This window comes from Zalophus californianus, chromosome 7 (genome assembly GCF_009762305.2).
Source record: "Zalophus californianus isolate mZalCal1 chromosome 7, mZalCal1.pri.v2, whole genome shotgun sequence".
Taxonomy (NCBI): domain Eukaryota; kingdom Metazoa; phylum Chordata; class Mammalia; order Carnivora; family Otariidae; genus Zalophus; species Zalophus californianus.
This window is the reverse complement of record NC_045601.1, coordinates 144,143,338-144,169,778: the sequence shown is the minus strand read 5'-3', so window position 1 is coordinate 144,169,778 and position 26,441 is coordinate 144,143,338. Positions and strand designations below refer to the sequence as shown.

General features: G+C 50.9%; 1 protein-coding gene across 9 annotated transcripts; it reads right to left on the bottom strand.

The window, feature by feature from the left end:
- Positions 1–41: 41 nt before the first annotated feature.
- BTN2A2 (butyrophilin subfamily 2 member A2) lies at positions 42–24,865 on the bottom strand. Of its 9 annotated transcripts, XM_027602170.2 has the most exons (12): positions 24,793–24,865; positions 17,621–17,784; positions 17,279–17,434; positions 14,427–14,625; positions 12,855–12,962; positions 12,297–12,425; positions 11,215–11,562; positions 4,930–5,211; positions 3,360–3,560; positions 2,968–2,988; positions 2,843–2,869; positions 42–1,510 (listed from the first exon to the last, which is right to left on the bottom strand). In XM_027602170.2, the coding sequence occupies exons 6-12, from the start codon at positions 12,379–12,381 to the stop codon at positions 888–890; spliced, it is 1,587 nt and encodes a 528-aa protein (XP_027457971.1). In that variant the 5' UTR covers positions 12,382–12,425; positions 12,855–12,962; positions 14,427–14,625; positions 17,279–17,434; positions 17,621–17,784; positions 24,793–24,865; the 3' UTR covers positions 42–887. The 9 variants fall into 9 exon arrangements, with proteins under 9 accessions (XP_027457971.1, XP_027457970.1, XP_035584296.1 ...); XM_027602169.2 differs by lacking the exon at positions 24,793–24,865 and having other exon boundaries at positions 14,427–14,522; XM_035728403.1 differs by lacking the exons at positions 14,427–14,625; positions 17,279–17,434; positions 17,621–17,784; positions 24,793–24,865 and adding an exon at positions 13,704–13,783.
- Between the last annotated feature and the right edge of the window lie 1,576 nt (positions 24,866–26,441).

Here is a 26,441-nt window from a genome sequence, read left to right as displayed (position 1 = left end):
GACAGAGCAGGGGGAGGGGCAAAGGGAGAGGGAAAGAGAGAATCTCAAGCAGACTCTGTGCTGAGCGCGGAGCATGCAGGGGCTCGATTTCACACCCCTGAGATCGAGACCTGAGCCAAAACCAAGAGTTGGACACTCGACCGACGGCACCACCCAGGGACCCCTCTCCGTGATTGTTAATGTCTAAAGGCAGCCTGAGGTCAAAACGTGGGAACGTGCTGCTTTCCCCACTGAACCTGAACCCGGGGACCCACCTGGTTCAGTACTCACCTGCTCAGCTAGGACCTTGAACCTCAGGCCACACTCAGTAACTGAGTACTGACTCCCAGTTTATTGAGCGGACACCTGAGCCAGGCCGAGATGTGTCTTCATCCTTCTCCAGCTCAGTTCTAGGCTGGGAGGGCTTTGCTGTGTGCTCTGGAAAGCTCAGGGGAGGGGTGGGAATGGATCCGCAGCCCCTGTGCCCCTTGGCGGTGACGCCGAGGCTCCCACCTCCCTGGCAGCTTCGTCTGTCCTTGACCTCCAGCGGTGGCCTCCCTCCCCTCACAGCCTGCTGTGTCCAGATGCCCTCACCTGGAGTCCACGGCGTCTGACATCAACCTGAGCGTCAGGCTCGATGTGTCACTCTGACGGGAAAGCCTGTCACTCTCACACACTCTTCATGGGTGGGAGCCATGTGGCGGCCCCTCTCTGAGGCCAGACCCTGCCCCATGGTTCCCAGCAAATGAGTTACTAAAGCAACAGCCTAATGAGGGGCGGATGGGGCTGGGTCTGAAGAGGGTGTTGGAGGGGCCTCTGGAGGAGGTTCTTCCATGTGTCTACTGGGAAGGAGGGCCTGTTTCCTTCCGGGGTGCTGTGCTGTGCTAGCAGAGATGGCCAAGGCTTCTCTACTTGGCTCTGAGGCCAGGGCACTGTCCGTGGGGGCTGTGACTGGTCCCTGTCCTGTGGAGGATCAGGCCGCCCTCGGGCACCAGGATCCCCCGCGCCCCTGTGAAGGCTGGGCAGATGAAGAGGGGGCTGTCATCAGACCCCAGCCTGAAGAAGGGTCTCAGGGGCCCAGAAAAGGGTGAACGGGGACATGTGTAGATGTGTGATCTGTCCCTCATGTTATAGAAGGAGATATCTCCAGCTTCATAGTCCAGGAAGACACCCACCCGACGAAGACGCTCTTTCAGGGGAAGAATCCTCTCAGGGGAAGACAGGACCCGGTACTGGTTTCCAAACATCTCCAGGGTCCAGAAGCCATTCTGGGGGACCAGTAGGGCCTCCCCTTTCCTCTCAACACTGTCTCTGCAAACCCCCACAGCCCACACCATCACGTTTTCAACCTCAACCTCCCAGTAATGCCTCCCTGAGGAGAAGCTCTCCAGGCCCAGGACACAAGGCCGGCAGTCGAATCTCTTCGGGTTGTCGGGGACACTCTGCCTGGCGGGGCCTCTTCTCACACTTCTCCCGTCCTCCGTCAGGAAGAGCTCGGGATGAGCGGTGTCCGGGTCTAGGACCACGTCAGCTGCAGAAGAAGTCTCCGGTTTAGGCCTGGGGTCTCAGGAGATGGTGCTATTCTGGACCCCAGGGAGGTCCCAGGAAGGTGGTGGGAAATCCCTGTGTGGTGGCCTTTTCCATGAAGGGCCCTTGATCCCAATTCCCAGGCGGCTAGTTCACAGAACTCCTGAGGCTGCACTTCTGTCTCCTGGGTGACAGGAGACTGGCCTCAGATAGGGGATCATCAGGGGTCTAAAAATGTGGAAAGTTTAGCAAAGGAACCAAAATTCACGGCTCCCGCTTTCTCTCAATTTTCTCCGCTCTGCCCCCTTTTCTATTTAAGACATACGGTCTCTGGGACTCTCTTTAGTTAGGAACGTGCCAATTTGGTTTAAACCAGCAAAGAGGCCCATCCTGCTCCCTCTCCCAGTGAAGCAATTAATGCCAATTTTCCTCTGCCGATTCCTGGGTAGTAAAAGTTCCTTTCATTGGTTCTCCGGATTCCACCAGTTTCACCAGGTGACAACTGATTTAAATGACTCCCAAGGGCCCCCTTTCCCAGGGGAAAAAGGGGGGGTCACGTCTCCACAACCTGCTTCTGTGTTAACAAAATGGGTCTGACGCCTATGTCTCTGCCCTCTCTGGATGTAGGAAAGGCTTCAGACCCCTGACATTCTGCAGATCTCCCACCTACAGTTACTACTCAACTGGTCTACATTTCTGTCGTGTGAACGTGATTTTCTTCTCCCCACGTTGTTGATATGTCTGACTCTGACAGTTTTGAAATTCACCTAAAGAGGAAAGGTTCGAGTACCACGGTATCTGGTAAAGCCGGGATTGCTTGGTGCTTTTGAGCAGAAGGGGAGAAATCATAAGATGCAAAGTGCTCATTAGGATGAGGAATTTGGATCCTATGCTCTCTCTCTTGACCAACGCCCCTCCCCTCACAGGCCATTCCCAGAGCATCAGTGTTCCCCGGGAGCAGAGAGGTGTTTCCAGCCGCCTAAGCATCCACCCTTGAATTGGGTGTGGGGAAGCTTATTGCTTTTCCATCATGTGGTTCTCCAATTGTGCAGTCTATACCATCTCCCAAATTAATCCAGGATCCAAAGAGCAACAACTCCTAAAATGTAAATGTATGGTAAAGCTCTGGTAATGATAGATAAAATTATGCTAAACAAGAGGACATCCTCAGGAGCCGTGGGGATTCCCTGATGGCAGAGCTGGGACCCAGCGCCGCGGCGAAGCGCACCCCAGCCCCTCCGCCTCCCAGCGCCCCCTGCCCATCTCCTCTAATACGCCCCGCTGGCTGGCCAGGGGGCAGAAGCCTGAGCTCAGAGGGCATGTCCACGGCGCTCACCGGCCTGTAGCAGGGCTCGTCTCCATCCTGCAACGGGACAGACACACAGAGGAGCTTCAGGAGCTGCTGGCTAACCGAGCAGAGTGCACACCTGCATGGACTACTTCAGGAAATGGTACACTTACGCAATTCTTCTTGAAGTTGCTCTGAAAAAGAAACAGAAACCAAATCAGGTCCTCAATAGAAGAAATCAGAGAATTTGAGTGTGTGTTGAACGAGGGAGGGTGGGTCCTTCGTGATCACCCCTGTCCCCCGCTGCCCCTGCCACTGGAACTGTCAAGATTCCAGAAACAATCGATGCACCAGTGGCTGGATGTTATCACTGCTTATTAGGTTTACGTTTGTTCAGCAGCATGGTGCTGAGTCCGCAGAACGGGAGCAAGCAGGCGGGAGGGGGAGTCCCTGGTTGCCACCGGTCCAGGCCCTTTGCCGTGGCCTCTGTTCGTTTCCTCCCTGTCCCCAGGCTTCTAGCTGCCAGAGCCGTGGCCCTGGGGCACCTGTCCTCCTACTCTTTTACCTTTGATGCGATGCTCTTTCTCTTCTTCCGCATGGTCTGTCTCCAGTTCCTTACATGCGATTTCCTTCTCTTCATTTTCAACCTCTTTTCCCCTGTGGAGTTTCCTGATGAGACAGATGCTCCCGGCGGTGAAAAGGAGCAGAGAAGGCAGGATGACAGCGAGGCCCACCGTCCAGGGAAAGGTGCCGGGAGCAAAGGATTCTGAAAAGGGAGCCAGGAGAGCCCCACTCAGTGAGAGCAAGGAGAGCCCGGAGAGGGTCCCTCACGATGCCCATGGGAAGGGCTCCCTGCTCTGTTGGCTTCACTCTCAGAAACCCCAGACAGAGACCCTGGCTCTGCACTGGCTCATCCCACAGGAATTGCCAGGGCTGGGGGCCCAGGAGCCAAAAAAGCGGGGGCCCCTGAGGCTACCATGGGAAGGACCAGGGTGAACACGGCTAACCGGCCACCCCTGAATCAGCACAGCCACCACCCGGCACATCCCACCACCCCTTCTTGCCCGAAAGATTGCAATTCCCCGCTCCCTGCTTCGTCTATACCCTCTGCAGTCTGTCCCCTGCACAGCAGCCCGAGTGAGATCCTGTTACTTCTCTGCTCAAAACCCTGCAGTGTTTCCTATGTCACTCAGACTCCCTCAACAATCCTTGCCTGCGCACCAGCCACACCTGTCCCTTGGGGTTCCTTGAAGCTGTCTGACATGCTCCTGCCTCAGGGCCTTTGCATGTGCTGTTCCTGCTCCCTGGGTTGCTTGGTTCTCAAATATCTGCACGGCTCATTCCTCCCTTGCCCAACTGCCATCTTTTCAGGTGAAGACCTCCCTGACCATCCTATTTATAATTACAACTCCGCCTTACCCCAGCACTCCCCGTCCCCTCCCCCAACTAAGGTTTTCGACAGTATTTACCTCCATCTGATATAATCTGCAGATTAATTATCTCACTTATTGCTCTCTGCCACCCTAGAATGTTAGCCCCATGACGGCAGGGATCTTTATGTATTCTGTTCACTGATTTACCTTCAGTCTCGAGAACAATGCCTTGAACATGGGTAGTACCTGTTAAGTATTTGTTGAATGAATTCGCGCATGATGTCTGTAGACAGAGAATCCCACCCACCCTTCCCTTGAGAAATGCCATGGGCAGGAAGGGAGAGATTCAGCAGGCAGCCCTCTGGGTGTAGTGTGCCACTTGGCCAAACCACTCTCCATTTATGATTGTTCTAATAGTTTTAAAAATGGCTGCAGGGGTGCCTGGCTAGCTCAGTCAGGGGAGTGTGTGACTCTTGATCTCAGGGTGTTAGGAGTTCAAGCCCCACCTGGGGGTAGAGATAACTTAAATAAATAAACTTAAAAAAAAAATTTGCTGCAGGATAAGGACCGTGACAGAGAAAGAGCTCTCCGAGAAGACTTTGATTTTCCCCTCGAGGCAAGACAAGGGGGGGAGTCCTCCAGCTCTTCGGGGCTCAGGGCCCTTCCACCCCACGCTTCTATCTCCCCATCCCTGTTCCAGGCTCTGTTCTGTCTGAGGACCCTGCTTCGGCGTGATGAGCCTCCAGAGGGCAGGGAACCAACCTGGGATGAAAATCACAGTTTCCTTCTCCTGGCCAAGCAGGGTGTTGCTGACGGAGCAGGATGTCTTCCTCACACAGCAGGGCCTGATGACCACGGACGTGGTGACCATGAAGAGGCCGTCTGCGTCCACCGTGTAAGCCTCCTCCAGGGCCGGCATGATCGCACCGAGAGGGTCCCTCCACACCGCACGGGGCTCCGGGAACCAGCCTCTGGATGTGCACTCCAGCCGCACACCTCCATCCTCCTGGCCCTTCATTTCGATGAGGGGCTTAGAGCCCAGGCCTGGGGACAGAGACCAGGGAGCAGCTAAAAAGGCAACAGCGCCCTAGCCTAAGCGTCTTAGATCAGCTCTCCACGGGGAGAGCCAAGGGGTGGAGGAAGGCAGCAGGGGGCCAGTGGCCGGAGAAGCTGGTTGTCGTATTCCACGCACTCCCACGGTACCCCTTCTGAAAGGAGGGAGGAAAGGAGGGCTGGAGGAGAGGAAGGAAGAAGACCCCGGCATTGGGCAGCATCAGGAGACCAATATGCCAAGCCATCCTGAGGTCTCTGAGGGCAGGGTGACCTTGCACTTGGCTTTGTGCTCCACCCGTGACCCCATCACAGTGACACACATCCGTCTGTCTCCTACCAAGTGACTGCTGATTGATTCATTCAGTTAGAGGGTTTGGTTGTCTCACTTCTGGGTGAGTGCGTCTGCTCTGACCTGAAACAAGCACGTTGCGGATTTCACTTTCCGTCCTGCGGGGACTTCTCAGCAGCGCTGGTCTCCCGAAGCTCGGGAATAATCCGTTAAGGACAGAAGCCTGCTGGGCCAGGCAGAGTCTTGGGAAGCTTTTTGACCTCAAGACATTGTCCCTGCTCTCCCGGCTTAGGGCTGCACGTGACACAGGTCATCAGAAGTGGTGGTTCTTAGGAGAATGGACAGAACTGGAATATGCAGAACCAGCCCTTGCCCCGGTGCAGAGACGTGTGCCGCCCAGGGGCTCAGTCAGCCAGGGGGTGTCCTGGTACCCCTCCACAACATCTACCAGTTAGAAAGACCTGGGTGCTCCTGGGAACCTCAGGATAATGTATCACCTCCTCAATGTCAGCAGAACATCACAAAAAATCCTGACTCCAGGCTCTTCCCAACTTACTCTGTCTATAAAAGAATCTCTAATAAAAGAGAAGTCTGGTTCAAGACCCGTAAATGCATGGTCCTAGAAGACTTCTGCCCCTTCAGCCAGGGGTCCAGTGATCATCCAAAGTTCTTAATTAAATTAAATTTTATTTCAGAACAGCTCAGCAAAATAAAATTCCTGTTTATTATTGGACGACACTGTCTCATCCAAATTTCTTAAAAAAAAAAAAAAGATTTTATTTATTGGGGCACCTGGGTGGTGCAGTTAGTTGAGCATCCAACTCTTGGTTTTGGCTCAGGTGGTTATCACAGGGTCCTGAGATCGAGCCCTGCGTGGGCTCTGCACTTAGCATGGAGTCTGCTTGTCCCTCTTCCTCTGCTCCTACCCCTGCTCTCTCTCGCTCTCTCAGATAAATAAATCTTAAAATATTTTATTTATTTGAGAGAGAGAGAGACAGAGCAAGCACGAATGGGGGGCAGGGAGGGAGAAGCAGGCTCCCCGATGAGCAGGGAGCACAAGTCACGACTCCACTCAGGGCTGAATCCCAGGACCCTGGGATCAAGATCTGAGCCAAAGGTAGACGCTTAACCGGCCACGGGCGCCTCACAACCAAACTTCCTAATTCCTTTGTTAAGGCGATCCAAAAAATTAAAAGACAAATGAAAAGACAAAGGACAAAATTAAAGCAATCATATAAGTCTTAGCGCTACCAGCTCCATCTGATTTTTGCCAAGAAGAAATAAGCAAAAAACAAAAAACCAATTGCACACTGAAAGGCTCAGGCAGAAACTCTGAAGTGTGATAAGACTCAAAAGAATTCAGCAAGTTGGAGGGAAATTCTACAAAATGGGGTTCCACGGGGTTCAGTCAAGGCAAGTTTGAGACAATAGACTTAAGGACAAAATCAACCAGCCAATGAACCAAACAAACAAAAAACAATAAATAAAACAATTCTACAACTCAGTTCAGACTGGGGCAGGCCAGGCCAGGGTCATGTTTACAGGGAAAGAACAGAGGGTTCCTGCCACATACAAACCCATCCTGGTCAGCCGTGCAGTGCTGCTATGCACAGAGTCAGGACACCAGGGTTGAGAAACCCTCCTGCCACAATATTTCAATATGTTCTATTAATCACATACAAGGTTGCCCTTCTAGGTGACAAAGATGGCATCTCCTACCATCTGTGAATTGAGGCCCCCTGGGGAGGCCACCCTATCCTCTAAGCCTTACTTCCACTGGTCTGATCGACTGAAATGCCATTGATTTAGGTGTATCTTAAAGGCTCTTCCAGCCTTCAAACGTTTCTTTTAATAAGTCTATTGTCTATGAGAATGAATGAGTCTATTGTCTCAAACTTGCCCTGAGAATGAGGGCATATCTTAAAACCATTATTAATAAACTCCTAGAAATCCTGGTTTATATGCCACTTCTATTCTGAAGGCTTGCCCAAGTCCTCTGGTGAAATTCTCTTGTTTTCCTGTGGGGCCAAGAGGCTTGATACTTAATCATGCTTTAATGAAATCGTCTGGACAAGTCAATCACTCTCACTACGATTAGTATTTGGCGAAAGGGAAAAAAGGCAAAATTACTATCTATCAAGACAAGGGACATCCCTATGTTGTCCCCATGCGGTTACAGACAGTGGCTCTTCTCACTCTCAGAGTGAGAGAGCAAGATGACAAAGTCTATGGTCCCCTCTCTGGACCCCCGGTGCGGGTGCTGAGCTGGGACTTCACGCGGGGTCCTCTGAGCCCCCGAGGGTTACGACTCACTCTCTCACTTCGTTCTGGTTGTGCTCGATTTCCATCCTGTCAGGGAAGCTATTCTCCCCCACCCCCGCACCCCTTACATTCTCAAGCCCTCTCTGCTTTATTTTCTCTACGGTGCTCACCACCATCTAAGATACAGTTTAATTAGATATTGTAGTGATTGGCTCTCTGCACTCTCTAGAACGTGGGCGCCGTGAGGGCAGGGACCTTGGTGTATTTTCTTCACTGCTTCCACCTCGGTTACTTGGAATAGTGACTTGAACATAGGAGTGGTTTGTGAAGTATTTGCTGAATGAACTTACGAATGTCTGTGATGCGAGGGGGCCCAAAGAGAAATTTTCCCACTCTGATTTTTTTTTTTTGCCTTTTTAAATGTGTTATTGAAAATTTAAAAATATATGTGTGGCTCACATTTGTGGCATCTATTTTATTGCTAATGGACTGTACAGCTTTAGATTAACATCCCCATGTGTCATCCTGATTGCCTCCAGACTCTGGATAGTTTAAAACTCACTCTGAAATTTTTTTTTCTTTTTCTTTTTTCTAATGCTTTAACATTCTTTTTTTTTTTAAGATTTTATTTATTTATTTATTTGACAGAGAGAGACATAGCGAGAGAGGGAACATAAACAGGGGGAGTGGGAGAGGGAGAAGCAGGCTTCCCGCCGAGCAGGGAGCCCGATGCGGGGCTCGATCCCAGGACCCTGGGATCATGACCTGAGCCGAAGGCAGACGCTTAACGACTGAGCCACCCAGGCGCCCCCTCACTCTGAAATTTTGATATCAGCTATGTATTTGTTTTTCTTTCAGTTTATAACTATTTATTAAGCACCTACTAGGTGTCAAGCAATCTGCTCGATGCTGGAGATAGAGTGGTGAATAATTGCTGTTGTTTGTCAGATCCTGATGGGTTCTGGTTGTGATTTGGATAATAAAGCTTAAAAAAAAAAAAAAGTCCAGTAACAAAAGCCTGCAAAGGTACTCTCAGGGTACTCAAGGGTACTCAAAAATTTTCACTTCCCCTGGGCACACAGTTGGGACTGTAGTTCCCCTCTCCTGTACCAGGAGGCATAACCATCCGACTTGGTTTGGTCAACGAAATACGAGTTTAAAGAACATGGAGCAGTCATGATTTGCCAGGCTCTCTTTCCCTCAGCTAAGGTGAACTGCAAAGCTCCAGATCCCTGAGCGAGATCCGTGTGGACTAGAGCCCCACCTGACTCATGAGGACATGTTTCACCTGTCAGAAATAGACCTTTGTTCTTTTAACCTACTGGGTTCCGAGAGCTGCTTGTTACCAGAGCATCTCCTCGCATGTCCTGACCAACACACACATCAAAGACGATTAAAAACACGGCCTGACCACAGGCTCGGGGAAAAGGTTAAAAAAGCAGATCTCAGGCTCAGAATGGAGATGGCGGGATATGATGACCACTTACAGCTTTAGGGAGCAGATTCATCCATTCAGCTGCTATTTGTTGGGCAGTTCTTATGCCCCAGACTCTGTTCCAGACATGGGCTTGTAAAAGGAGCAAAACAGTAAACATCCTTCTAGCCGAAGAGACATAACATGCAGGATAAGTAAGTAAAATGCACATAGAAGGCTACGGGAGCCAAGGGGAAAAGGCAGGAAAGGGAGTGAAAAGGGTCCAGGATGGGGGTTGATTCTCCCAGTTGTGGGAAACAACTGACTAGAAAGAAGAAATGGTGGGGTGTCTGGGTGGGTTGGTTGGGTGGCTGCCTTCGGCTCAGGTCATGATCTCAGGGTCCTGGGATTGATCCCAGAGTCAGGCTTCCTGCTGGGCAGGGAGTCTGCTTCTCCCTATGCCTCTGTGCCACCGTGCCCCCTGCCCCCCGCTTGTGCTCTCTCACTCTCTCAAATAAATAAATAAAAATCTTTTTTTAAAAAAAAGAAGAGATGGATTGAAATCAAATGCGAAAAACTTGTCTTTGGACTTGATGAAAAATGTATGGAGCATCATATGCTATTGGTAAGAGTGTATATTAGCACAAGCATTTTAGAAAACAAATTTATAGTATCTATTAGAGAGGAAGAGAGGGGCGCCTGGGTGGCTCCGTTGGTTAAGTGTTTGCTTTCAGCTCGGGTCACGACCCCGAGGTCCTGGGATGGAATCCCATATCGGGCTCCCTGCTCAGTGGAGACAGCCTGCTTCTCTCTCTCCCTCTGCTGCTCCGCCTGGCTCATGCTCTCCCTCTCTCTCAAATAAGTAAATAAAATATTTTTTTAAAGATTTAATGTATTTTTTGACAGAGAGAGAGACAGCGAGAGAGGGAACACAAGCAGGGGGAGTGGGAGAGGGAGAAGCAGGCTTCCCGCCGAGCAGGGAGCCCGATGCGGGGCTCGATCCCAGGACCCTGGGAGCATGACCTGAGCTGAAGGCAGATGCTTGACCGACTGAGCCACCCAGGTGCCCAAATAAAATATTTTTTTTTAAAAAGAGGAAGAGAAATATTTCTCATTATACAGCACTTCTAGGAACATGCTTCATTTGGGAAATTTGAGAATGGGCATGTTATGAACCGAATTATGCTCCCCTCCATTCCTAACCTCCAGTACCTTAGGATGTGAAGAAGATACCAGTACATACAGAGAAAGATACCCGAGATGTGCCCACACAGAGAAAAGGCCATGTGAAGACACAGAGAGAAACTGACCATCAGCAAGCCAAGGAGAGAGGCCTCAGGAGAAGCCTGATCTTCCTTCAGAACCGTGAGAAAATACATTTCTGATGCTTAAGCCAGTCTGTGGTATTTTGTCAGGAGAAGGCAGTGTTCTATTTGTTGATATGAGTAGTGGTCACATGGGTTATAGTTCATAGTGATTCAGTAATCTGTACATAAGTTTTTCTGGATGTGTATTATAATTCACAATAAAATGTCTAATTCTAACACGAGTCGCTGAGCAAGACCCTTGGAGATCTCTAAGTAGGCATGAGAATTATCTGTAGGAGTTAAACATTCTCTCTGGCTCAAGGCTACAGAGGAGTTCTGTGTGCACCTCTCAGGAATTGATGCCTACAGTGTGGCAGGGCAAGCCCACTCATTTGGTCCTTGGGCAGGAGGAAGCCACCTTCCCTGTTTTAAAATCTGCTGGGCCGGGGCGCCTGGGTGGCTCAGATGGTTAAGCATCTGCCTTCAACTCAAGTCATGATCCCAGGGTCCCCACATCGGGCTCCTTGCTCAGTGCAGAGCCTGCTTCTCCCTCTCCCTCTGCCATTCCCTCTGCTTGTGCTTTTCTGTCTATCTCTCTGTCAAATAAATAAATAAAATCTTAAAAAAAAAAATCTGCTGGGCTGCGGTGGGCCTGAGGTTAGGAGAGAAACTTTCCTAAGGGTCACCCTGGAAAAGCAACCAAGCAAAATGAAAGGGCACACCTGCCACCATCAGGCGCACGATGGCCTCGTCGTAGGACCTGCCTTCTTGGAAGTAACAGTGGTAGATGCCGCGGTCGTGGGCTGTGACGTTGCGGATGACGAGCGCCACGCTCCCCGTGTTGATGTGTTCGCTCACAAAGGTGGTCCTTCCCCGGTACTCCTCCATCTGCTCCTGCGTCTTCTCTCGTCCGCCCTTATACACGAGCACCGCCCGGGAGAACTGCGCGCGGAACCAGCGCACCTCCATGCGCTGCGCGTCTTTCTCCGGCGACAGGTGGCAGTGGAACATGGTGTCTTCTCCCACCATGGCCAGGACTGGGTCAGCTGGCCCCACGACAGTAAACTGGGCTGTTCAACAAAGGAGCAGAATCAGACGGCGCGGCCGTCACAGATCTAAGGCAGGAAAGGAAGACGGTATTCGGGGGACAGAAGTAGTCTTTCTAAGGCCACAGGGGCTTCCTGAGCTGAGGCTGCTGGGGGCCGGTAGCTGAGGCTGGCTGGCAGCCACAGACAGCTGGTGGGGGTATCGACTGGAACTGCTAATACTTATTAAAAAGCACATACTGAGGACCTCGTGCAAACCCTGGGCTTACAGAGATTTTCCCTCTATCCCCCGATCTAGCGCAGGGCCTGGAGGGTAGGATACACTTGAGGGGTCCGTTGTGGTACCACCAGCCACGAGCTAGTCCCCACTGGAATGTGCTGTAAATGTAAAATACGGACAATTTGGAAATGTTAGAATAAAAAATGTCAAATATCCCACTGTTCATATTTTACATCAACTGAAAGTTTAAATAACACTATTCTGGTTATTTGGGGTTAAACAAAATGCATTGTTAAAATTTATTCCATCTGTTTCTTTTTGCAATTTTAAAGGTAGCTACTGGAAAACTTAAGACTGTACGCGCAGCCCTCCTGTGGCTCTCACTGGGTTTCTCCGCGCTGGTCTACATTCGGGGAGCGCGTGCAGAGTGCGAGCCGCGGGACCCCAGCCGCAGGACCTCACTCTTCCGCTCTGCAGACTGAAGTGTTGATCTTTGCCGTCCCAAGGGCCGGCAGGAACTCCAGGCAGGCGCCCCTACCTGAGCGCAGCGCAGAGCAGCTGAGGAGCGCGAACGACAGGAGCGAGCCGGGCGCCGACACGCGCGGGGCAGCCTCTGGCTCCATCTGCGCCAAACACGCGGCTCCCGGGAGAGTCCGCGACCCGACGCCTGGGGGTACAGACGAGGAGGAATTTGGCACCAGCTCTGACCGAAGTCAAACTTTCCTGTGACCCGCACTGCGATCCTCAGCACCCCAACTTCTGTGATGAGCAGCGCCCTTCCTCTCCCTGTAGACTGACTCCTTAAACATTCCGCGGATAAGCCACAAGGCGATGATCCGGGAAGCAGCTTTCCGCCCTCCCCGGCTCCCTTCTCTGGCCAGAGTTGAGTTTCTTCAGGTGTCACTCGATCTTTTTCCATACGCTTCCTCGCCCCGCCTCCCCATCCTCCCCTGGAATCCCGCAGAGCTCAGGGAGGTGAGGGCAGGCGCGGAGAGCCGCCCCTCTCCCGGGAACCCCGTCTTCCACCGTCTCACTTCCCACCTACCGCCCCCACCCCCCCGGTCCCGGAGACCTAGCGCGACCCTCCCTTTCCTACCTTCTCGAATTCACTTATGCGTTTTCTCTCCTCTGACGCTCAAATGAAGATTTTCCTGTTGTCCTTCTTCTCTCTAGTCTCATAATCACAATCGGAGAACAAAACGTCCTGAAAGCAAAGAAAAAAACCCTTTTCTTCGCCTCGCATTAGTCGCGGCGTTCGGGGCCCGGCATCGGGTCCATTGTGACCACAGGGTCCTTAGATGCCAATGAATTGTCTAGAGCCCAGGATTGGCCGGCTGTGGGTCAACCAGCCAATGGCATCCCCGAGCCTCCTTACTCACCAGTCACTAGGCAGAATACACACAAAGTTTAAACTCGCACAGCGGCGCGTAGCTTTTTGCGATTATCCGGACTTTTAAAATGTCGTTTTTTGTCATTTTCAGAAGCAGACTAACCCCAGGAGCGGCCTCTATGTGTAGACGGATGAGTGTGTAGTGGCTGGAGTTGGGGCTGGGGAGGCGATGAGGGAAACATAAGCGGCCCTACTTCCAAAGCCAGAAGAATCTGTTCCAGTTGCTGGGCTTGTGCGGGCGAGGGAGGGGAGGGGAGCTGGTAAAGAAGGAAGCAAGACGGCAGCGGCAGTCGCCATTATGGACGCCGTCATTCACTCGGAAACGGTTGAGTGAGGCACTGAGGACAGGAAGGCGCGCTCTAGTGGGGGCTGGAAGACGGCAGCCGACAAAGGCTTCTCGTTGGGCTTCATGGTCGGCCGGTGGTGGACGGTCTGGTTGAGCCCAACACCCCCTACACCCACACAGCGCCCCTCCCAGACCCCAATCCGGCCACTCTCGAGCTTCTAGAATAATCTTCCAACGCACATTTCTTAGTGTTTCCCCCAACTGCTTACATGCTTCCTCGGGAGGCTTCCAAATCGTTCTGATTCACTTCAAAACTGCACTGGCCTTGCATCCCGGGGCTCAAAGTCCCGAGGCCCGCACCTCTTCCCCCCCCCGTCGCTCTCCATTTCTGCCTCCGGAGCCCCGCCTAGCCTTCATGTCCCCGTCCTCCCAGAACAACAACACACGTTCCCAGAAGGTCGTGTTCTCAGACTCCTCCGACTCGCAGGCTCTGCCCGTTACTCCATCCTGTCCCACGTTCTTGTTGCCGAGGTGACATGAGCCCATCTTCGCAGGGACCGGAGTTTGTGCTCCCCGGGAGCAGATCCTTGCCCTCTGTGATTCCTCTCTCTCCCTTACAAGGCCCGGCCTGGGCTCTGCACTCGGCTGTTGTTCAGCGCCTGAGTGAGAAAGCTAAGTGGGAGGCCACCCCCAACGTTGTCCATCCATACATCTGCTTCAGTCCGATCTCCCGCCACATCACCTACCTTTGCTTCTCTGGACCACACTGTGCATGAAAACTGCCCTCGCGAACCTCCCAGGCATACCTGCTACGGGTGTGACTGGTGACACAGTGCTGGGCCATTCAGTCAAAACGTGCAAAACTTGCCCTCCGGCCTGGTCTGGGTGGGGTGTCGGGGGGCAGCGGGACCACGGAACATGGACATGTATTGGAAGATGGAAGTCACGGCTGCTGCATGGATGGGGTGGAGGGGGGTGGTGACAGACCTTACCCGGCATTCCCTCCATTCTCCCAGGCGGAGCCTCGTAAAGAACGCTGTCAGTGTGCAATCCCATGTGCCCTTGGGCCACGTCAGGTAGATAGTTTCCTGCAAGGTGACAAGTTCCCAGGTGCCTACTTTTCTTCTTCTCCGTCTGAGAGCTTTCTCTAACACTGATGATGCTTGCTCCTCCGCATACACGCGGCCCAACCTGGGAGGACAGGGGCGTTGACTCCCCTAGGGGCATCCTTCACCCAAAGGGGGATGGGGGCTGTGCATAAGTGGCCCAGGCACCCACCCCTGCCAGGGGGGTTCTGAGAGTATACAGGGTGGGATTGGGCCCAGCTGCCCAGACAGTAACCAACTAGCTAACATACCCTTTCTGCCACTTTTCACTTAGTTGACTTTTTCCCTTTATTTATTTCTGAACTCGGGTTTCCTGGGGTCACTTCCCAAGTAGACTACATGCACCCAAGTCCTCGACTCAAAAGTCAGCTTTTGGAGAACCTGAACGAAGAGATGGAATTAGGTAGAAATTTACCAAGCATTGTACCCAACAGTGAGAATGATCTTTCCTGGAGAAGTACACTCTGACATATGTACCTGGTTCTCTACTGAGAAGCTTTCGTGTGTTATTTCCTTTTCTATGAACTAATAATTTCTATGAACTAATAATTCCTTTACTCATTTTTCTCCTGGGTTGTTTTCTATTTTACAGAGATTAGCTCTTTCTCTAAGATATGACTTGTCTATATTTTTTCCCATTTTTATCATTTTGTCTTTGCGTAACGGTCTAATATTGACCAATTCTCATCCCCTGTCACAGATTCTGTCCCGAGCAGCTTTGTGGGGGGAAGAAGCTTCTCTGGAGTGAGGAGGCTCGGGACCGCTGCTCTGTGCCCCACATTCACTGGAAGACAAAGGCCCGAGTCAGCAGTGGAGAACCTACATGGTCCTTTCAGTAGTCTGCCTCAGCGTGCTGTCCCGAGGCTGCCCAGGGCCTGACCTGCTGTGCAGAGACTGCCTGTCTTCTCCTGGCCCAGGAGGGAATTCGGACAACACGGGAGAGTCTGCCCCGGAGCCCCTTTCAGGCTCACAGCTGCTGTGGCTGCTCACAGACCTGCTCCATTTGCAACCAAGGGTGCTGCCGCAGCAGCCGGCGGGCCCTCTCCCTTGGCGCAGCCCCACTGGGTTTGGGGCTGGGGACTCAGCCATGCACTCCAGAAGGATCCTGCCATCTTCATAACGCTTCATTCCAACACGAGGTTCTATCAGAGCCCAGTGCTGCAGAAGGATCAAGTAGCCTGCGTTCTGGGGAGCCTCCCGTCCCAGGGAGGCTCTCAACAGGTATCAGACAGCACACTCAACCTTGGATAATTCAGGAAGGGTTTCCCTCTGGAGCGGTTTACAAAATGTGGGCTAGAGCTATACCCTGGGGCCAGGAACCCTGGGGTTACCACCCACCCCTAACCCCAAGGGGAGGAGAAAAAGAGGCTATTTTGAAGACCTAAAAGAACGGAGTCATGGAGAGAGGGCTCTCTTAAGAGGACCTGTGACCTTTGAAGGGGAATGTGTAGCCAGCTACAGGTGGTCCCTCGGGGAGAGAGCCCCCCGGGGAATAAGTACCCAGACTTCTCTCTCCTCTCTCCCTCTTCCAGCCTCTGCTATGGCTCCCCATGGACCAACCCCAGCCAGAAGCCACTGGGTCAAGAGGGTGCCCTGAGAAGGAAAAATGCAACCCTCAACACCTGGACATTGGCCTGGTCCCAGTCTTCTGTTGAACATAAGCAATTTCACGGGACAGCAACATCAGACAAGAGCATTTTGTCACTATGATGGATCGAGACGAGCACAAGACTACTTAGCAACTGTGTATGAATGTGGAGGAAAACACGTCCGCACCTCAGCGGGGACCAAACATCGCCCTAGGAGAGGCTTCGACAGACTGCTGAACCTTCACCAGTTCCAGCTGTAGCCTCCATTGATACAGTCTTCCTCCTACACCAGACCTATTAAGATACCTGCATAAAGAATGACACCTCCCCCACCTCCCTGGCAACATCCTGTCTAGGGCAAAGCCCCGCTTCCATGAGCCCTCCCCCAAATTCCCTAACACAAGCCCAAACTCTATGCCAAGTCCTCTCGGACACCTTCTTCCAGAGATACCCCATAGTTTCCACCTGGCCCATGTTCCCCTTCTGCCGCAGGTCATAAACACCACTTGCAGGAGGGTGCCTGGAGGCCTTTGGTGGGAGAGCCTGGAGGTCAGCACCCCCCACCCCCCGCCCCGGGCCCACAGCAGTGTGCACCTGGAGGGCCACAGAAGCTATCAGGAACAGAACTGAACCCAAAGCGCTGGGCGCCAGTCACCGTGGGGACGTTTTCTTCTCCTTCCTCACCCTGCCCTTTGCCTTCCCTACTCAGACCCTGTGGAGTAACACAAGGAAGTTCTTGACCTGATACCATAGGGTCAGGAGGAGTTCTTCTTGGAGGAAAACCTCTCTTTCTCAAAGGCATCACAGAAACAGCTGGAAGGCGGTAGAGGCAGTTCCTAGGGACCAGCCAGGAGTGCTCCCACGTGGATTTGGAGCCCGAACTCTGCACTTGCCCCCAGGTCCCACCGAGACGTGAGCAGAAGCCCAGGGAGGCCACTATGGGGGCGGGGGGGGGGGGGTTGTGGATGTATCTCTGAGCAGCCAGACCATTTCTGGACACTGTTGCTTACTTTGTTATACTCTATCCTTCCATTCAGCCGCCTATTCATTCTTACTTGTGTATTTCAATCCTTACTTATTTTTTTGTTTCATGCCTTTTAAAGTAAGTGGCAGACATCAGTGCACTTTCCCCTGGATACTTCAGCTCACCTGTCAAGAACGCAGTTACGAGGGGCGCCTGGGTGGCTCAGTCGTTGAGCGTCTGCCTTCGGCTCAGGTCATGATCCCAGAGTCCTGGGATCGAGCCCCGCGTTGGGCTCCCTGCTTCTGCCACTCTGCCTATCTGTGCGCTCTCTCTCTGTGTCTCTGTCAAATAAATAAAATAAAATCTTAAAAAAAAAAAACAACGCAGTTATGAAATGCTCCATCTTATTAGGATGGAGAGTCTAATCCTATTAGATAACCAGGCTCCATCTTCAATATGGTATTTGAAATACGTGTAGGAGTAACTTTCAGTTGTCTGCTCTAAAATGATCAGTGGGTTATTTTTACCTGCGTATCCGTAGCTCCTAAATGCCTGGCCGTTCCTGACATTATTGACAGTCTGGCCCGAGGTACCTGGCCCCATCCAGGAAGAATCAAAACTGCCTCCAGGAGGGCTTCTGGAAGCAGGAGGGCTCTAGAACTTGCGCTCCCTCCTGTCCGTTCCCCGGCACCTGCTGGGAGAAGTGCTCCTCAGGAAGGGACTAGGTGTTCTTGAGGACCCGAGGGCCCCACAGATCACTCGAAGAATGACAGGCATAAAATCATGAAACTGTGAAGGGCTGAGGACAGGCATGGGGTTGAGTTCAGAGACACAATAAAATAGGAGTGGGCATGGCGTTACAGAGGAGTGAGGAAGGACGAGTTAGCTCGGAATGTAAAAATCTGCCCTGCCGGTGGGCAGGCTGGGAGAATAGACATGTTTGCTAAAGCCAACTGCATAGTTAACGGGAGATACTATTTCTCCCACTGTCACGCTGCAGCCACAGAGACGCAGACAAGCCCATTCTCTGAGGGCTTCCTGCTTTCTTATCGCTGGGAAACGTGGTCTTTAAAATTCACAGGCTACCAAAAGCTTCATGCTCAAAATCCTATCAATGAGAATGAAACATTCCATTCTTGCCTGGACGATCCACATTAGTTTGACACAAAGAACCAAATTAGATGCTAAACTTCAGGCAAGTCCCCGGAAGGCTCGTTTCTCCCCGCCCCAGCCCTCCCAGATACTGCCTAACAGAGACACCAAAGCGCCAGACTTGTCGATAAGGTCACGTGCTCTTGGCCTGGGCACCTTGATTACCCGGAGAATGTCACCAAATTCCTCTGATGTCATTTGCATCAGGGCTATTTAAGGATGGGCTCCTAAGCTGGGGAAAGCAAGGAAACTTTTGCAAACACTGCCTCGCTGAAGAATGATTGCTAATTCTATATATTCTAGAACACGGAAAGTATATAAATTGCTTAGAGTATTGCTAGCTGCTGTAACAAGATATTCCAAAGTGTCAGGGGCTTAATTCAACAGTAATTAATGTCTTGCTCACATAATTGTCAGTTGCTTCTGGTTGGCAGGTAGGTTTTGTGGGTGTGACCCCTTTCATCTGTGAGACTCCATCCCTGACAGCAGGGTCCTCCACATGTGGCCAGAAAAAAGAAAGTGGCCCTCTCCTAAAGGCTTTGGCCCAGAGGTGACACACCTCACTTGCACCCATATTCTGTTGCTGAGAGTCAATCCATGGACCGCCCCCCGCCCCGCTCCAGCTGCAAGAGATGCTGGGAAATGTCTTCCCTCGCTGCACAGCTAATCACCAGAGATAATTCTGTACTCTGGAAGGAAAACATGAATTTTGGTGGATAAGTTCCTCCGCCTCAGTGGGGAAAGCTGTTTTTATTCAGAGGGGACCTGAGAAACAAGCCCCATTTTAGAGAACAGATAAACCTTGACAGTCTTTTCTGCTTTGTTTTTGTGTTTGTTTGTTGTGGGGCTGTTGTCAGCCAAGAGAGAGGTACTCTCCAGAAATGCTGGTCTCAGCTCCGGGGATGGTACTCTCTGGGAGAGTCCGAAAGCTTGCATGGGCTCAGCCATGCACGGAATGAAGCACATACCTTTAGCCCCTATTTCTGTTTGTTTTAAAAACAGACTGTCCTGAGGCCAATTTGTGGAATTCGAGAAGTCTTGCCTTCAGGATATCCAGTCTCCTCTGGGTACTCAGTTTCAGATGCCCAGGGCCTGCTGACTTCTTAACCCTATCCCTTATCAGATGAGCTTCTGTAAGGTGAGGCTTCTTGTTTTTCGCATTGGGCATACTTGAGGGGACCTGCAGTTAGTGCCTGAAACACAGGAGCAGGTGCCCAAACCACTGGTTGAATAAAAAAAGAAAGAGATGAGAGAGTGAGGGAGATCATCATTATCTACCTTAAAAACTCATTTGCTCTACTTTTTTAATATTGCATTTGAAATCTGTGATTTCTAATTGCTGAATAAAAGGCTATGTCCCTCATTAAATAGACTTCAGGAAATAGTGAGCAGGTTGGAAACAGATTTTCAGGGGCAAGGGAGTCTTCTCGTCCCTGGGACTATCCCTTATCCAGATCCTGCCCCGGAGTTAAGCAAGGGCCCTTTGTCCTCAGGTTCCTCCCCCATCTTCATGCTCAGCAATGATTAAGCTGCTCAGATTCACAAAATAGGAACCTCAGACATAGCCAAAATAGTCTCCCAACTAATCAGTGGCAAGGATTTACCATTCTTATCTTAAAAAATAATAATAATGGTACTCACATCTACTCTACACGTGGTGTATGCATATTCAACAGGTTTCTATTGTAACCATGCCTCAAAATAAACCAAACATCTCAGGGGATTATATCAAGCACATTTAGAGCCCAGGCCCACTTCACCGATATTCCACCAAGCCCAAAGTGAAGGAGGTGTGGCTTGGCAAAGACACGCGGCTGACAACAGGAGAATTGGGGGCAGTGGCCCTGTGCACCACAGGAGACAGCTCTGACCGCAGAAGTAGCATGCGCGAAACACAGAACACACGCACACAATCCCAACACCAACGGGAACCTGGTTGCATTACTATTCACCTAGTGGCCTGCCATCCACGCATATGCTCAAGCCCAAACTGGGAAGTCATCCCTGCTTCTATGCTCCCCTTACCACCAGCATCTAACTCACCAGCATCTAACCCACCAGCAAGTCCTATCAGCTCCACTTCCGATTCACATTCCGCCCCTACACGGTTACCACCACGATCCAAGTCTGGGCCATCATCTTGGGCATAGACGGCTGCCACTGTTTCCTGAAGAGTCTCCCTCCTCTGCACTCAGCCCTGCCCCATGGACCGCGCATCATATACACCATATACACCAGGTCACCATGGCAGCCGGACCCCTGTACCCGCCAGTGGTCCTTGTGTCATGGTGGGCAGTTAGTGAGGCTCTAACGGATGCCCGGAGGCCAGCAAGGAGGCGGCCGTGGGCAGCTGTGGGGAAGGTCAGAGGCCTGACCTGGCAGCATCCACGAGAAGCCGGATCCCACCAGACAGGCCCACGATGGCGGCGCCACGACAGGAAAGCCCTGAGCAAGTGAGGAAGAAAAGGCGGGAAACTGTCCTACCAAGAAATCCTTGCTCCAAGTAATGAATATTCCACCCCCTTGTTAACAACTGTCAGTAATAGAAACCCAACCCCCAGGTCGTGCGCCTCTCCCTCTCTCTCTCCCCCTCGCATCTCACCAGAGTATACTTTTCATTTTAGTAAACTTTCCCCCTCATGTTGCTTGTCCACTGTGCTGCGTGTCTCTTTGAATTCCTTCTCATAACAAGACCAAGACCCTTTGATGACTCCTTCAGGGCTGGCTGGGTCAAGGCCCCAGGGCCTGGGGTCTTCCCAGTTTAGCTGGTCACTTGCAGCTTTAATAAGATCCAATTCCTTACCATTTTCCAGAGCATGCTTCCCTAACTGAGATGCGGATCTCCATGCCCCAGGTGGGGATCTTATTAAAATGTAGACTGACGCCGTAAATCTGGGGTGCAGCTTGACTCGGCATTTTGAGTGGGCTTGGTGCTTTGGGCTCACGGCCCCCACTTCCTCTTTAGCCACCTCCCTTCAAAGGCCTTCCGTCTATTCCTTTTCCACTTCAGCTCTCCAGCTCCAAGGACTCTGCCCCCACGCCTGCAAGCCCTCCTCTCAGAAGCAGGCTTACTCCTTCTCATCATTCCTGTCTCAGCTCAGCTCAGCCATCACCTCCTCAAACAGGCTACTCCTGACCACCACATCTTGCTTGAGAGTTTCCCAACCTCAGCACTACTGACATTTTAACCCGGACAGTGGGGAGCCGTCCTGTACGTGGTTGGATGTTTAGTAGCATCCCTGAACTCTACCCTCTAGGTGCCAGGAGCATCCCCCCCCCCCCCCCCGCCCCGCTTTGCAATAATCAATAATGTCTCCATACGTTGCCAAATGTTCCCTGAGGGCATGCTTATCATCCTCAATCCCCAGCTGAGAACCACTGCTGTATCTTAGTTCTATCTCCTTCAGGCATCTTGTTTATTTGTTTCTTGTCACTGTAGAGCGGGAACTCTGTATACATCTCGTTCGCCTCTATCCCTGGCACTTTGAACAGGGTCTGATACATTGTAGGTGTTTGGTAAATATTTGTGGATCAATGAATGTATTTTTGTTACCAGATGAATTCCTTTCTTCCCCCCAGATGAATTCTTTTTTTTTTTTTTACGAGTGTTGGGTTAGACAATTTTATTTTATTTTATTTATTCTTCAAGATTCTATTTATTTGACAGAGAGAGACACAGCAAGAGAGGGAACACAAGCAGGGGGAGTGGGAGAGGGAGAAGCAGGCTCCCCGCCGAGCAGGGAGCCTGATGAGGGGCCGGATCCCAGGACCCTGGGATCATGACCTGAGCCAAAGCCTAATGACTGAGCCACCCAGGGGCCCCCCAAAATGATTTCTTAAAGTTTTGTGCCATTTTATAATTCAGCAGTGTACTAGGTAGATGTCCATGCCATTTTTTCAGCATATTTTAAAAATTTTTATTAAAGAAAATTCCAAACATACACAGAAGTAGAGAAAATAGTATAAAGAATCCCTTAGGTGTCCATCCCCAGCTTCAGCAACTCTAATGTTTTGCTGGATGGAAAATACTGCATATCTCTGCTCTCATTTTTCTCCCCACAAACTATACAGTTTTATCCGTAAGGTTAAGTCTTCCATAGTTAAGGACTTCCCCCCCTCCCCCGCCAACAACCACAACGCCTTTATCATGCCTAATAAAAATTAAGACTACTGTAGTTTCTTTGAGTCATCTAAACCCATAGGTAAATTTCCCCAAATGTCTCTCAAAAATGTATTTTTACAATTGGTTTCTTCAAATCAGGGTCCAAACAAGGTCATAGCATTGCCATTAAGGGTGCATCACATTCAACGGTGTGTGGGAGTGGGGATGAAAACTAGCTTTGCTACCTGCTAATTACTGGCTGATTCTTACAGGAATTCTGCTAATGTTTTATAGATGCATTATTGCATGTAATCCTTAAAACATCACCTTTAAACAGCAAATGGTGAGCTCATTCTACTCAGAAGAGACATCTGAGGCTCAGAGACCCTAGTAAAGCTGCCCCAGGTCACTGACTGAGGAGTAGGCTGCTCAGATTTAAAGCCAAATGTCTCACCCCAGAGTTTCTGCTTGTAACTGGTGACATAGGAATGTAGGGATTCAGAGCAAACGGCCAAGAAAGAATGCTTGAGACATCTTCGGTGCAAACAGGTGGTTTTATCAAACCACAGGGACAGGACCCGTGGGCAGAAAGAGCCGCATTGGGTTGTGACAGGTGACCGATTATATATTTTCAAACTGGGAGGGGCTTAGGGGTAGTGTAAGTCATTAAGGAATTTTGGAAGCAGGGTTTCCAGGACCCGGAGGGGCTCGCTGTTGTTAGGAAAAGGTCATTTATTACCGTCTAGTAAAAACTCAGTCATGAGCCCCTTCGGATGTAGATCAGGGGGCCATATGCTGGGAGGATGATGGCCAACACGTATCTTGCCGGGTAGAGATGAAGGAAGTTTCCAAAAGAATTTTTATATTTAAAGAAGTCTTACAGGATCCAGGAGTTTGGGATAATGTTAAGCTAAGATTGCCTTTTGCCCTTAGCAAAAATATTAATTTGAGGCAGTTGAGTTTCTAGAGGAAGGTCACTCTGCCTAAGGACTTGTCAATGGACTGTAAGCAGTAAGGAAATTTAACTTTTTCTTTTGCCTTTGTTTCCCACATCACCTGGTATGCTGTTCTGAATCTGCATGATAATAGAGAAAACAGTGGACAATCATTTAGGTCGAAGAAGGAAAACATTTTGACGTTATGAAAGTAATGCAGAAATGCATTATGCCACCTGATGTTTGTTGATCTTGATGTAACACAGTAGGTGTATTTCCACTATACTATAATCTCTATGCTTCATCTCCAAAAATGACCAACGGAAGAATTCAAAAAGGATTTGTCGAGTGAATGTGTATCATTCCATATAGGTCGTTAGTTTATGGGTAAATTTTAGTTGAATATTAAGTTTGATATTTTAAAAAGGATTATAAAACTTGGCTGTTAGTTGCCCACACAGTGTAGCAGTAATCCTTTCAACTGCATCCTTCACTTGGCAGCCATCAGCTCTCTGCTTAAACATTCCCCAAATGGGCACCTCACTACCTTACAAAATGAACAAGGCTAATTGTAAGAAAGTTATTCTCTGTTATTCTCCTACAGGGCAAACTCTGCTTCCTTGGAACTTTCTTCCACCTTTTGGTTGTAGCTCTGCTCTGTGCAGCTCAACAAAAATTTATCTGATTCCTCAAACAGAACAGCTCCACATATTATGATTACAGTAATAAACTCTCTCTCACTTTCTCCTGTTATTGTTCACATTTATGGAGCACCTGCTAAGGCCTTTACTAATTCATTTGTTCCTCACCAGAACCTTATGAAGTGGGGGCTACTGTCCCCCGTTTACAGATGAGAAGACTGCTCAAAACCCTCCCGGACCACCCCCTCCTCCCCTGCCCTTCTTTATCTTTCTTCCGGGCTTATTTTTCTCCGTAACATATGGGTCACCATCGGACATGCTATGGCGTATGTTACTTGTTTATTTTCTCTCTCCCTCTCGCTAGCACGCCAACTCCATGGAGGCAGACGTCTGTTAAGTTTTGAGTACTGCTCGATCCTTTTGTCTATGAGCTCTGACAGAAGGATTGCGCTCTTGGATGTCATCCAGAATAACCATACAAATGGACTTAATAAAACTGTAAAATAGAGGAAAGCTCTAGCATGTTGTCGCGTCTAAAATCTGTCCTGTTTTATTATTTTTTTAACATTTTATTTTTTTAACTTTATTTATTTGAGAGAGAGCGCACATGAGAGGGGGAGGGTCAGAGGGAGAAGCAGACTCCCCGGACTCCAGGATCATGACCTGAGCCGAAGGCAGTCGCTTAACCAACTGAGCCACCCAGGCGCCCTTGTTTTCTGTTTTAATCCACAGTATTTCAGGTTGAAAATAAAAGTGGGTAGGAATCATGATCCAACTGGGTTGTTGTTAGGAGAAAATGAAACAGTATCTATAACACATTGTAAAATGTGTCCACAAGAAAACTACAGGCCCCAAATGGGGACACTTACCAAACCAGGGCTTTAGACCACACCTAACCGCGGTTTCAATCTCCCCAGAAACGCAGCCTTACCAGGCCAGTCAGGAACCTTCCGGTCCGCCCCAATGAAGCAGTCTGGCACCTGGGCCCTCTCCAACCCCCTCCCCCCACCCCCCCCACTCCTACGGGGAAGGTGACGTTGCCCGAACCCAATCTTCCTTTTCTTTTGCTAATAACCTCCTCGCCCCACCCTCCTTCCTATAAAAGCCTCCTTTTTTTTTTTTTTTTTCCATACTGCCCCTCAGAGCTCCGCCTCTGCTTGCTGGAGGGGAAGCTGTCCGGTTCGTGGCTCGCGTAATAGAGCCAATTAGAACTTTCCAAATTTACTGAGTTGTTTTTGTTCTTTAACAGATGTGAAGTATCCTAACTGCCAGCCAGACAGTTATGTTTTCGCCCCAGTAACTTGCTTTCTCCCCTCCCCTGCACCCTCCACCTCTCTGCTTCTTTGGCCGACCTCCAGCTGTCTTTCTCCTCCTCCCCCTCCCCCTCCTTCTCCCGCCCCTCCCCCTCCCCTCCTTCCTCCGCCCCTCCCCCTCCCCTCCTTCTCCCGCCTCCCCCTCCTTCTCCCGCCCCTCCCCCTCCCCTCCTTCTCCCGCCTCCCCCTCCCCTCCTTCTCCCGCCCCTCCCCCTCCCCTCCTTCTCCCGCCCCTCCCCCTCCCCCTCCTTCTCCCGCCCCTCCCCCTCCCCTCTTTCCCCTCCCCCCCTCTTTCCCCTCCCCCCTCCGCTCAGGTCCCACGTGGTCAGCTTTAGGCCTCTCCGCCCCCTAGTGGCCGCCGCGCGTGTCTGCACGCGCCCCGCGCCGGGGAGCAGGCCCCCGTCCCCCAGGCCAGAGGCGTGTCCCGTCAGTGGACAAGCCCGGGGCTGCGTACAGAGGATCCTGAGGACGGAAAGGCGTGGGTTTTGCCGTCAAGGACGTTGTAATAGCATTAGAAGATGCCGTCAGTCGGTTTGAATGCTGTGGGCCGCAAACTCAGGATTTCATGCGGGGACTCCCTGTTTGCTCGGAATTGTACCTCACCTGCGGGAGGAGGAGAGGGGTTGTGACCGGGCCGGCGAGGCGAAGAGTCGCTGGCTCTCCGCTGCCATCTGGAGGAACCGGGAAGCCGGCCGAGCTTCCTTTCCCTCCTGTGGTTCTAACTCCCGTGGCTCCTATGTCTTTGTTCTAACATAATCTCACACTTTTTTGTTTTGCTGTGGCCGCCAGTAAGAAATACATTTTATGTTGTAACTCAGAACACACATTCTAATTTACACTCTGTATACTCGTGATGTGATGTGGGGACGGGACGTGTGGGCAGGAAGAGCGGCACTCCTGGCTGTAAGGAGTGACGACTGATTAAATAGCTTCTCAAGAATTCTTTCTCGGCCTTCGGCTCCCGTCCCCACCAAACCTACCAACATTCCAAAAACTGACATCACCACTGCCTAGTGGAACATCAGTCTCGAGACCCTTCAGATGCCTATCAGTTGGGCCATATGCTCTGGAGGCCATTGCCAATTTATCTTGGGGGTGTTTACAGCCATCAGGGAAAGTGACACTAATGGGCGTAAGCCTACGATGACAAAGCACTGAAGGAGGTCCTTGAGATCGCTGGGGGAAAGTTCCAGTCGGCCAGCCTC

Bases quoted from the DNA above. Each gene is read 5' to 3' on its own strand.
- BTN2A2 (XM_027602170.2), bottom strand. From the start codon at position 12,381: ATGGAGCCAGAGGCTGCCCCGCGCGTGTCGGCGCCCGGCTCGCTCCTG. The intron at 2,989-3,359 runs GTAAAAGAGTAG...TTTCTTTTTCAG, and splicing joins GAAAGAGCATCGCATCAAAG to AGCAACTTCAAGAAGAATTG. The intron at 1,511-2,842 runs GTGAGCGCCGTG...CTTCTTCTGCAG, and splicing joins ACGAGCCCTGCTACAGGCCG to CTGACGTGGTCCTAGACCCG.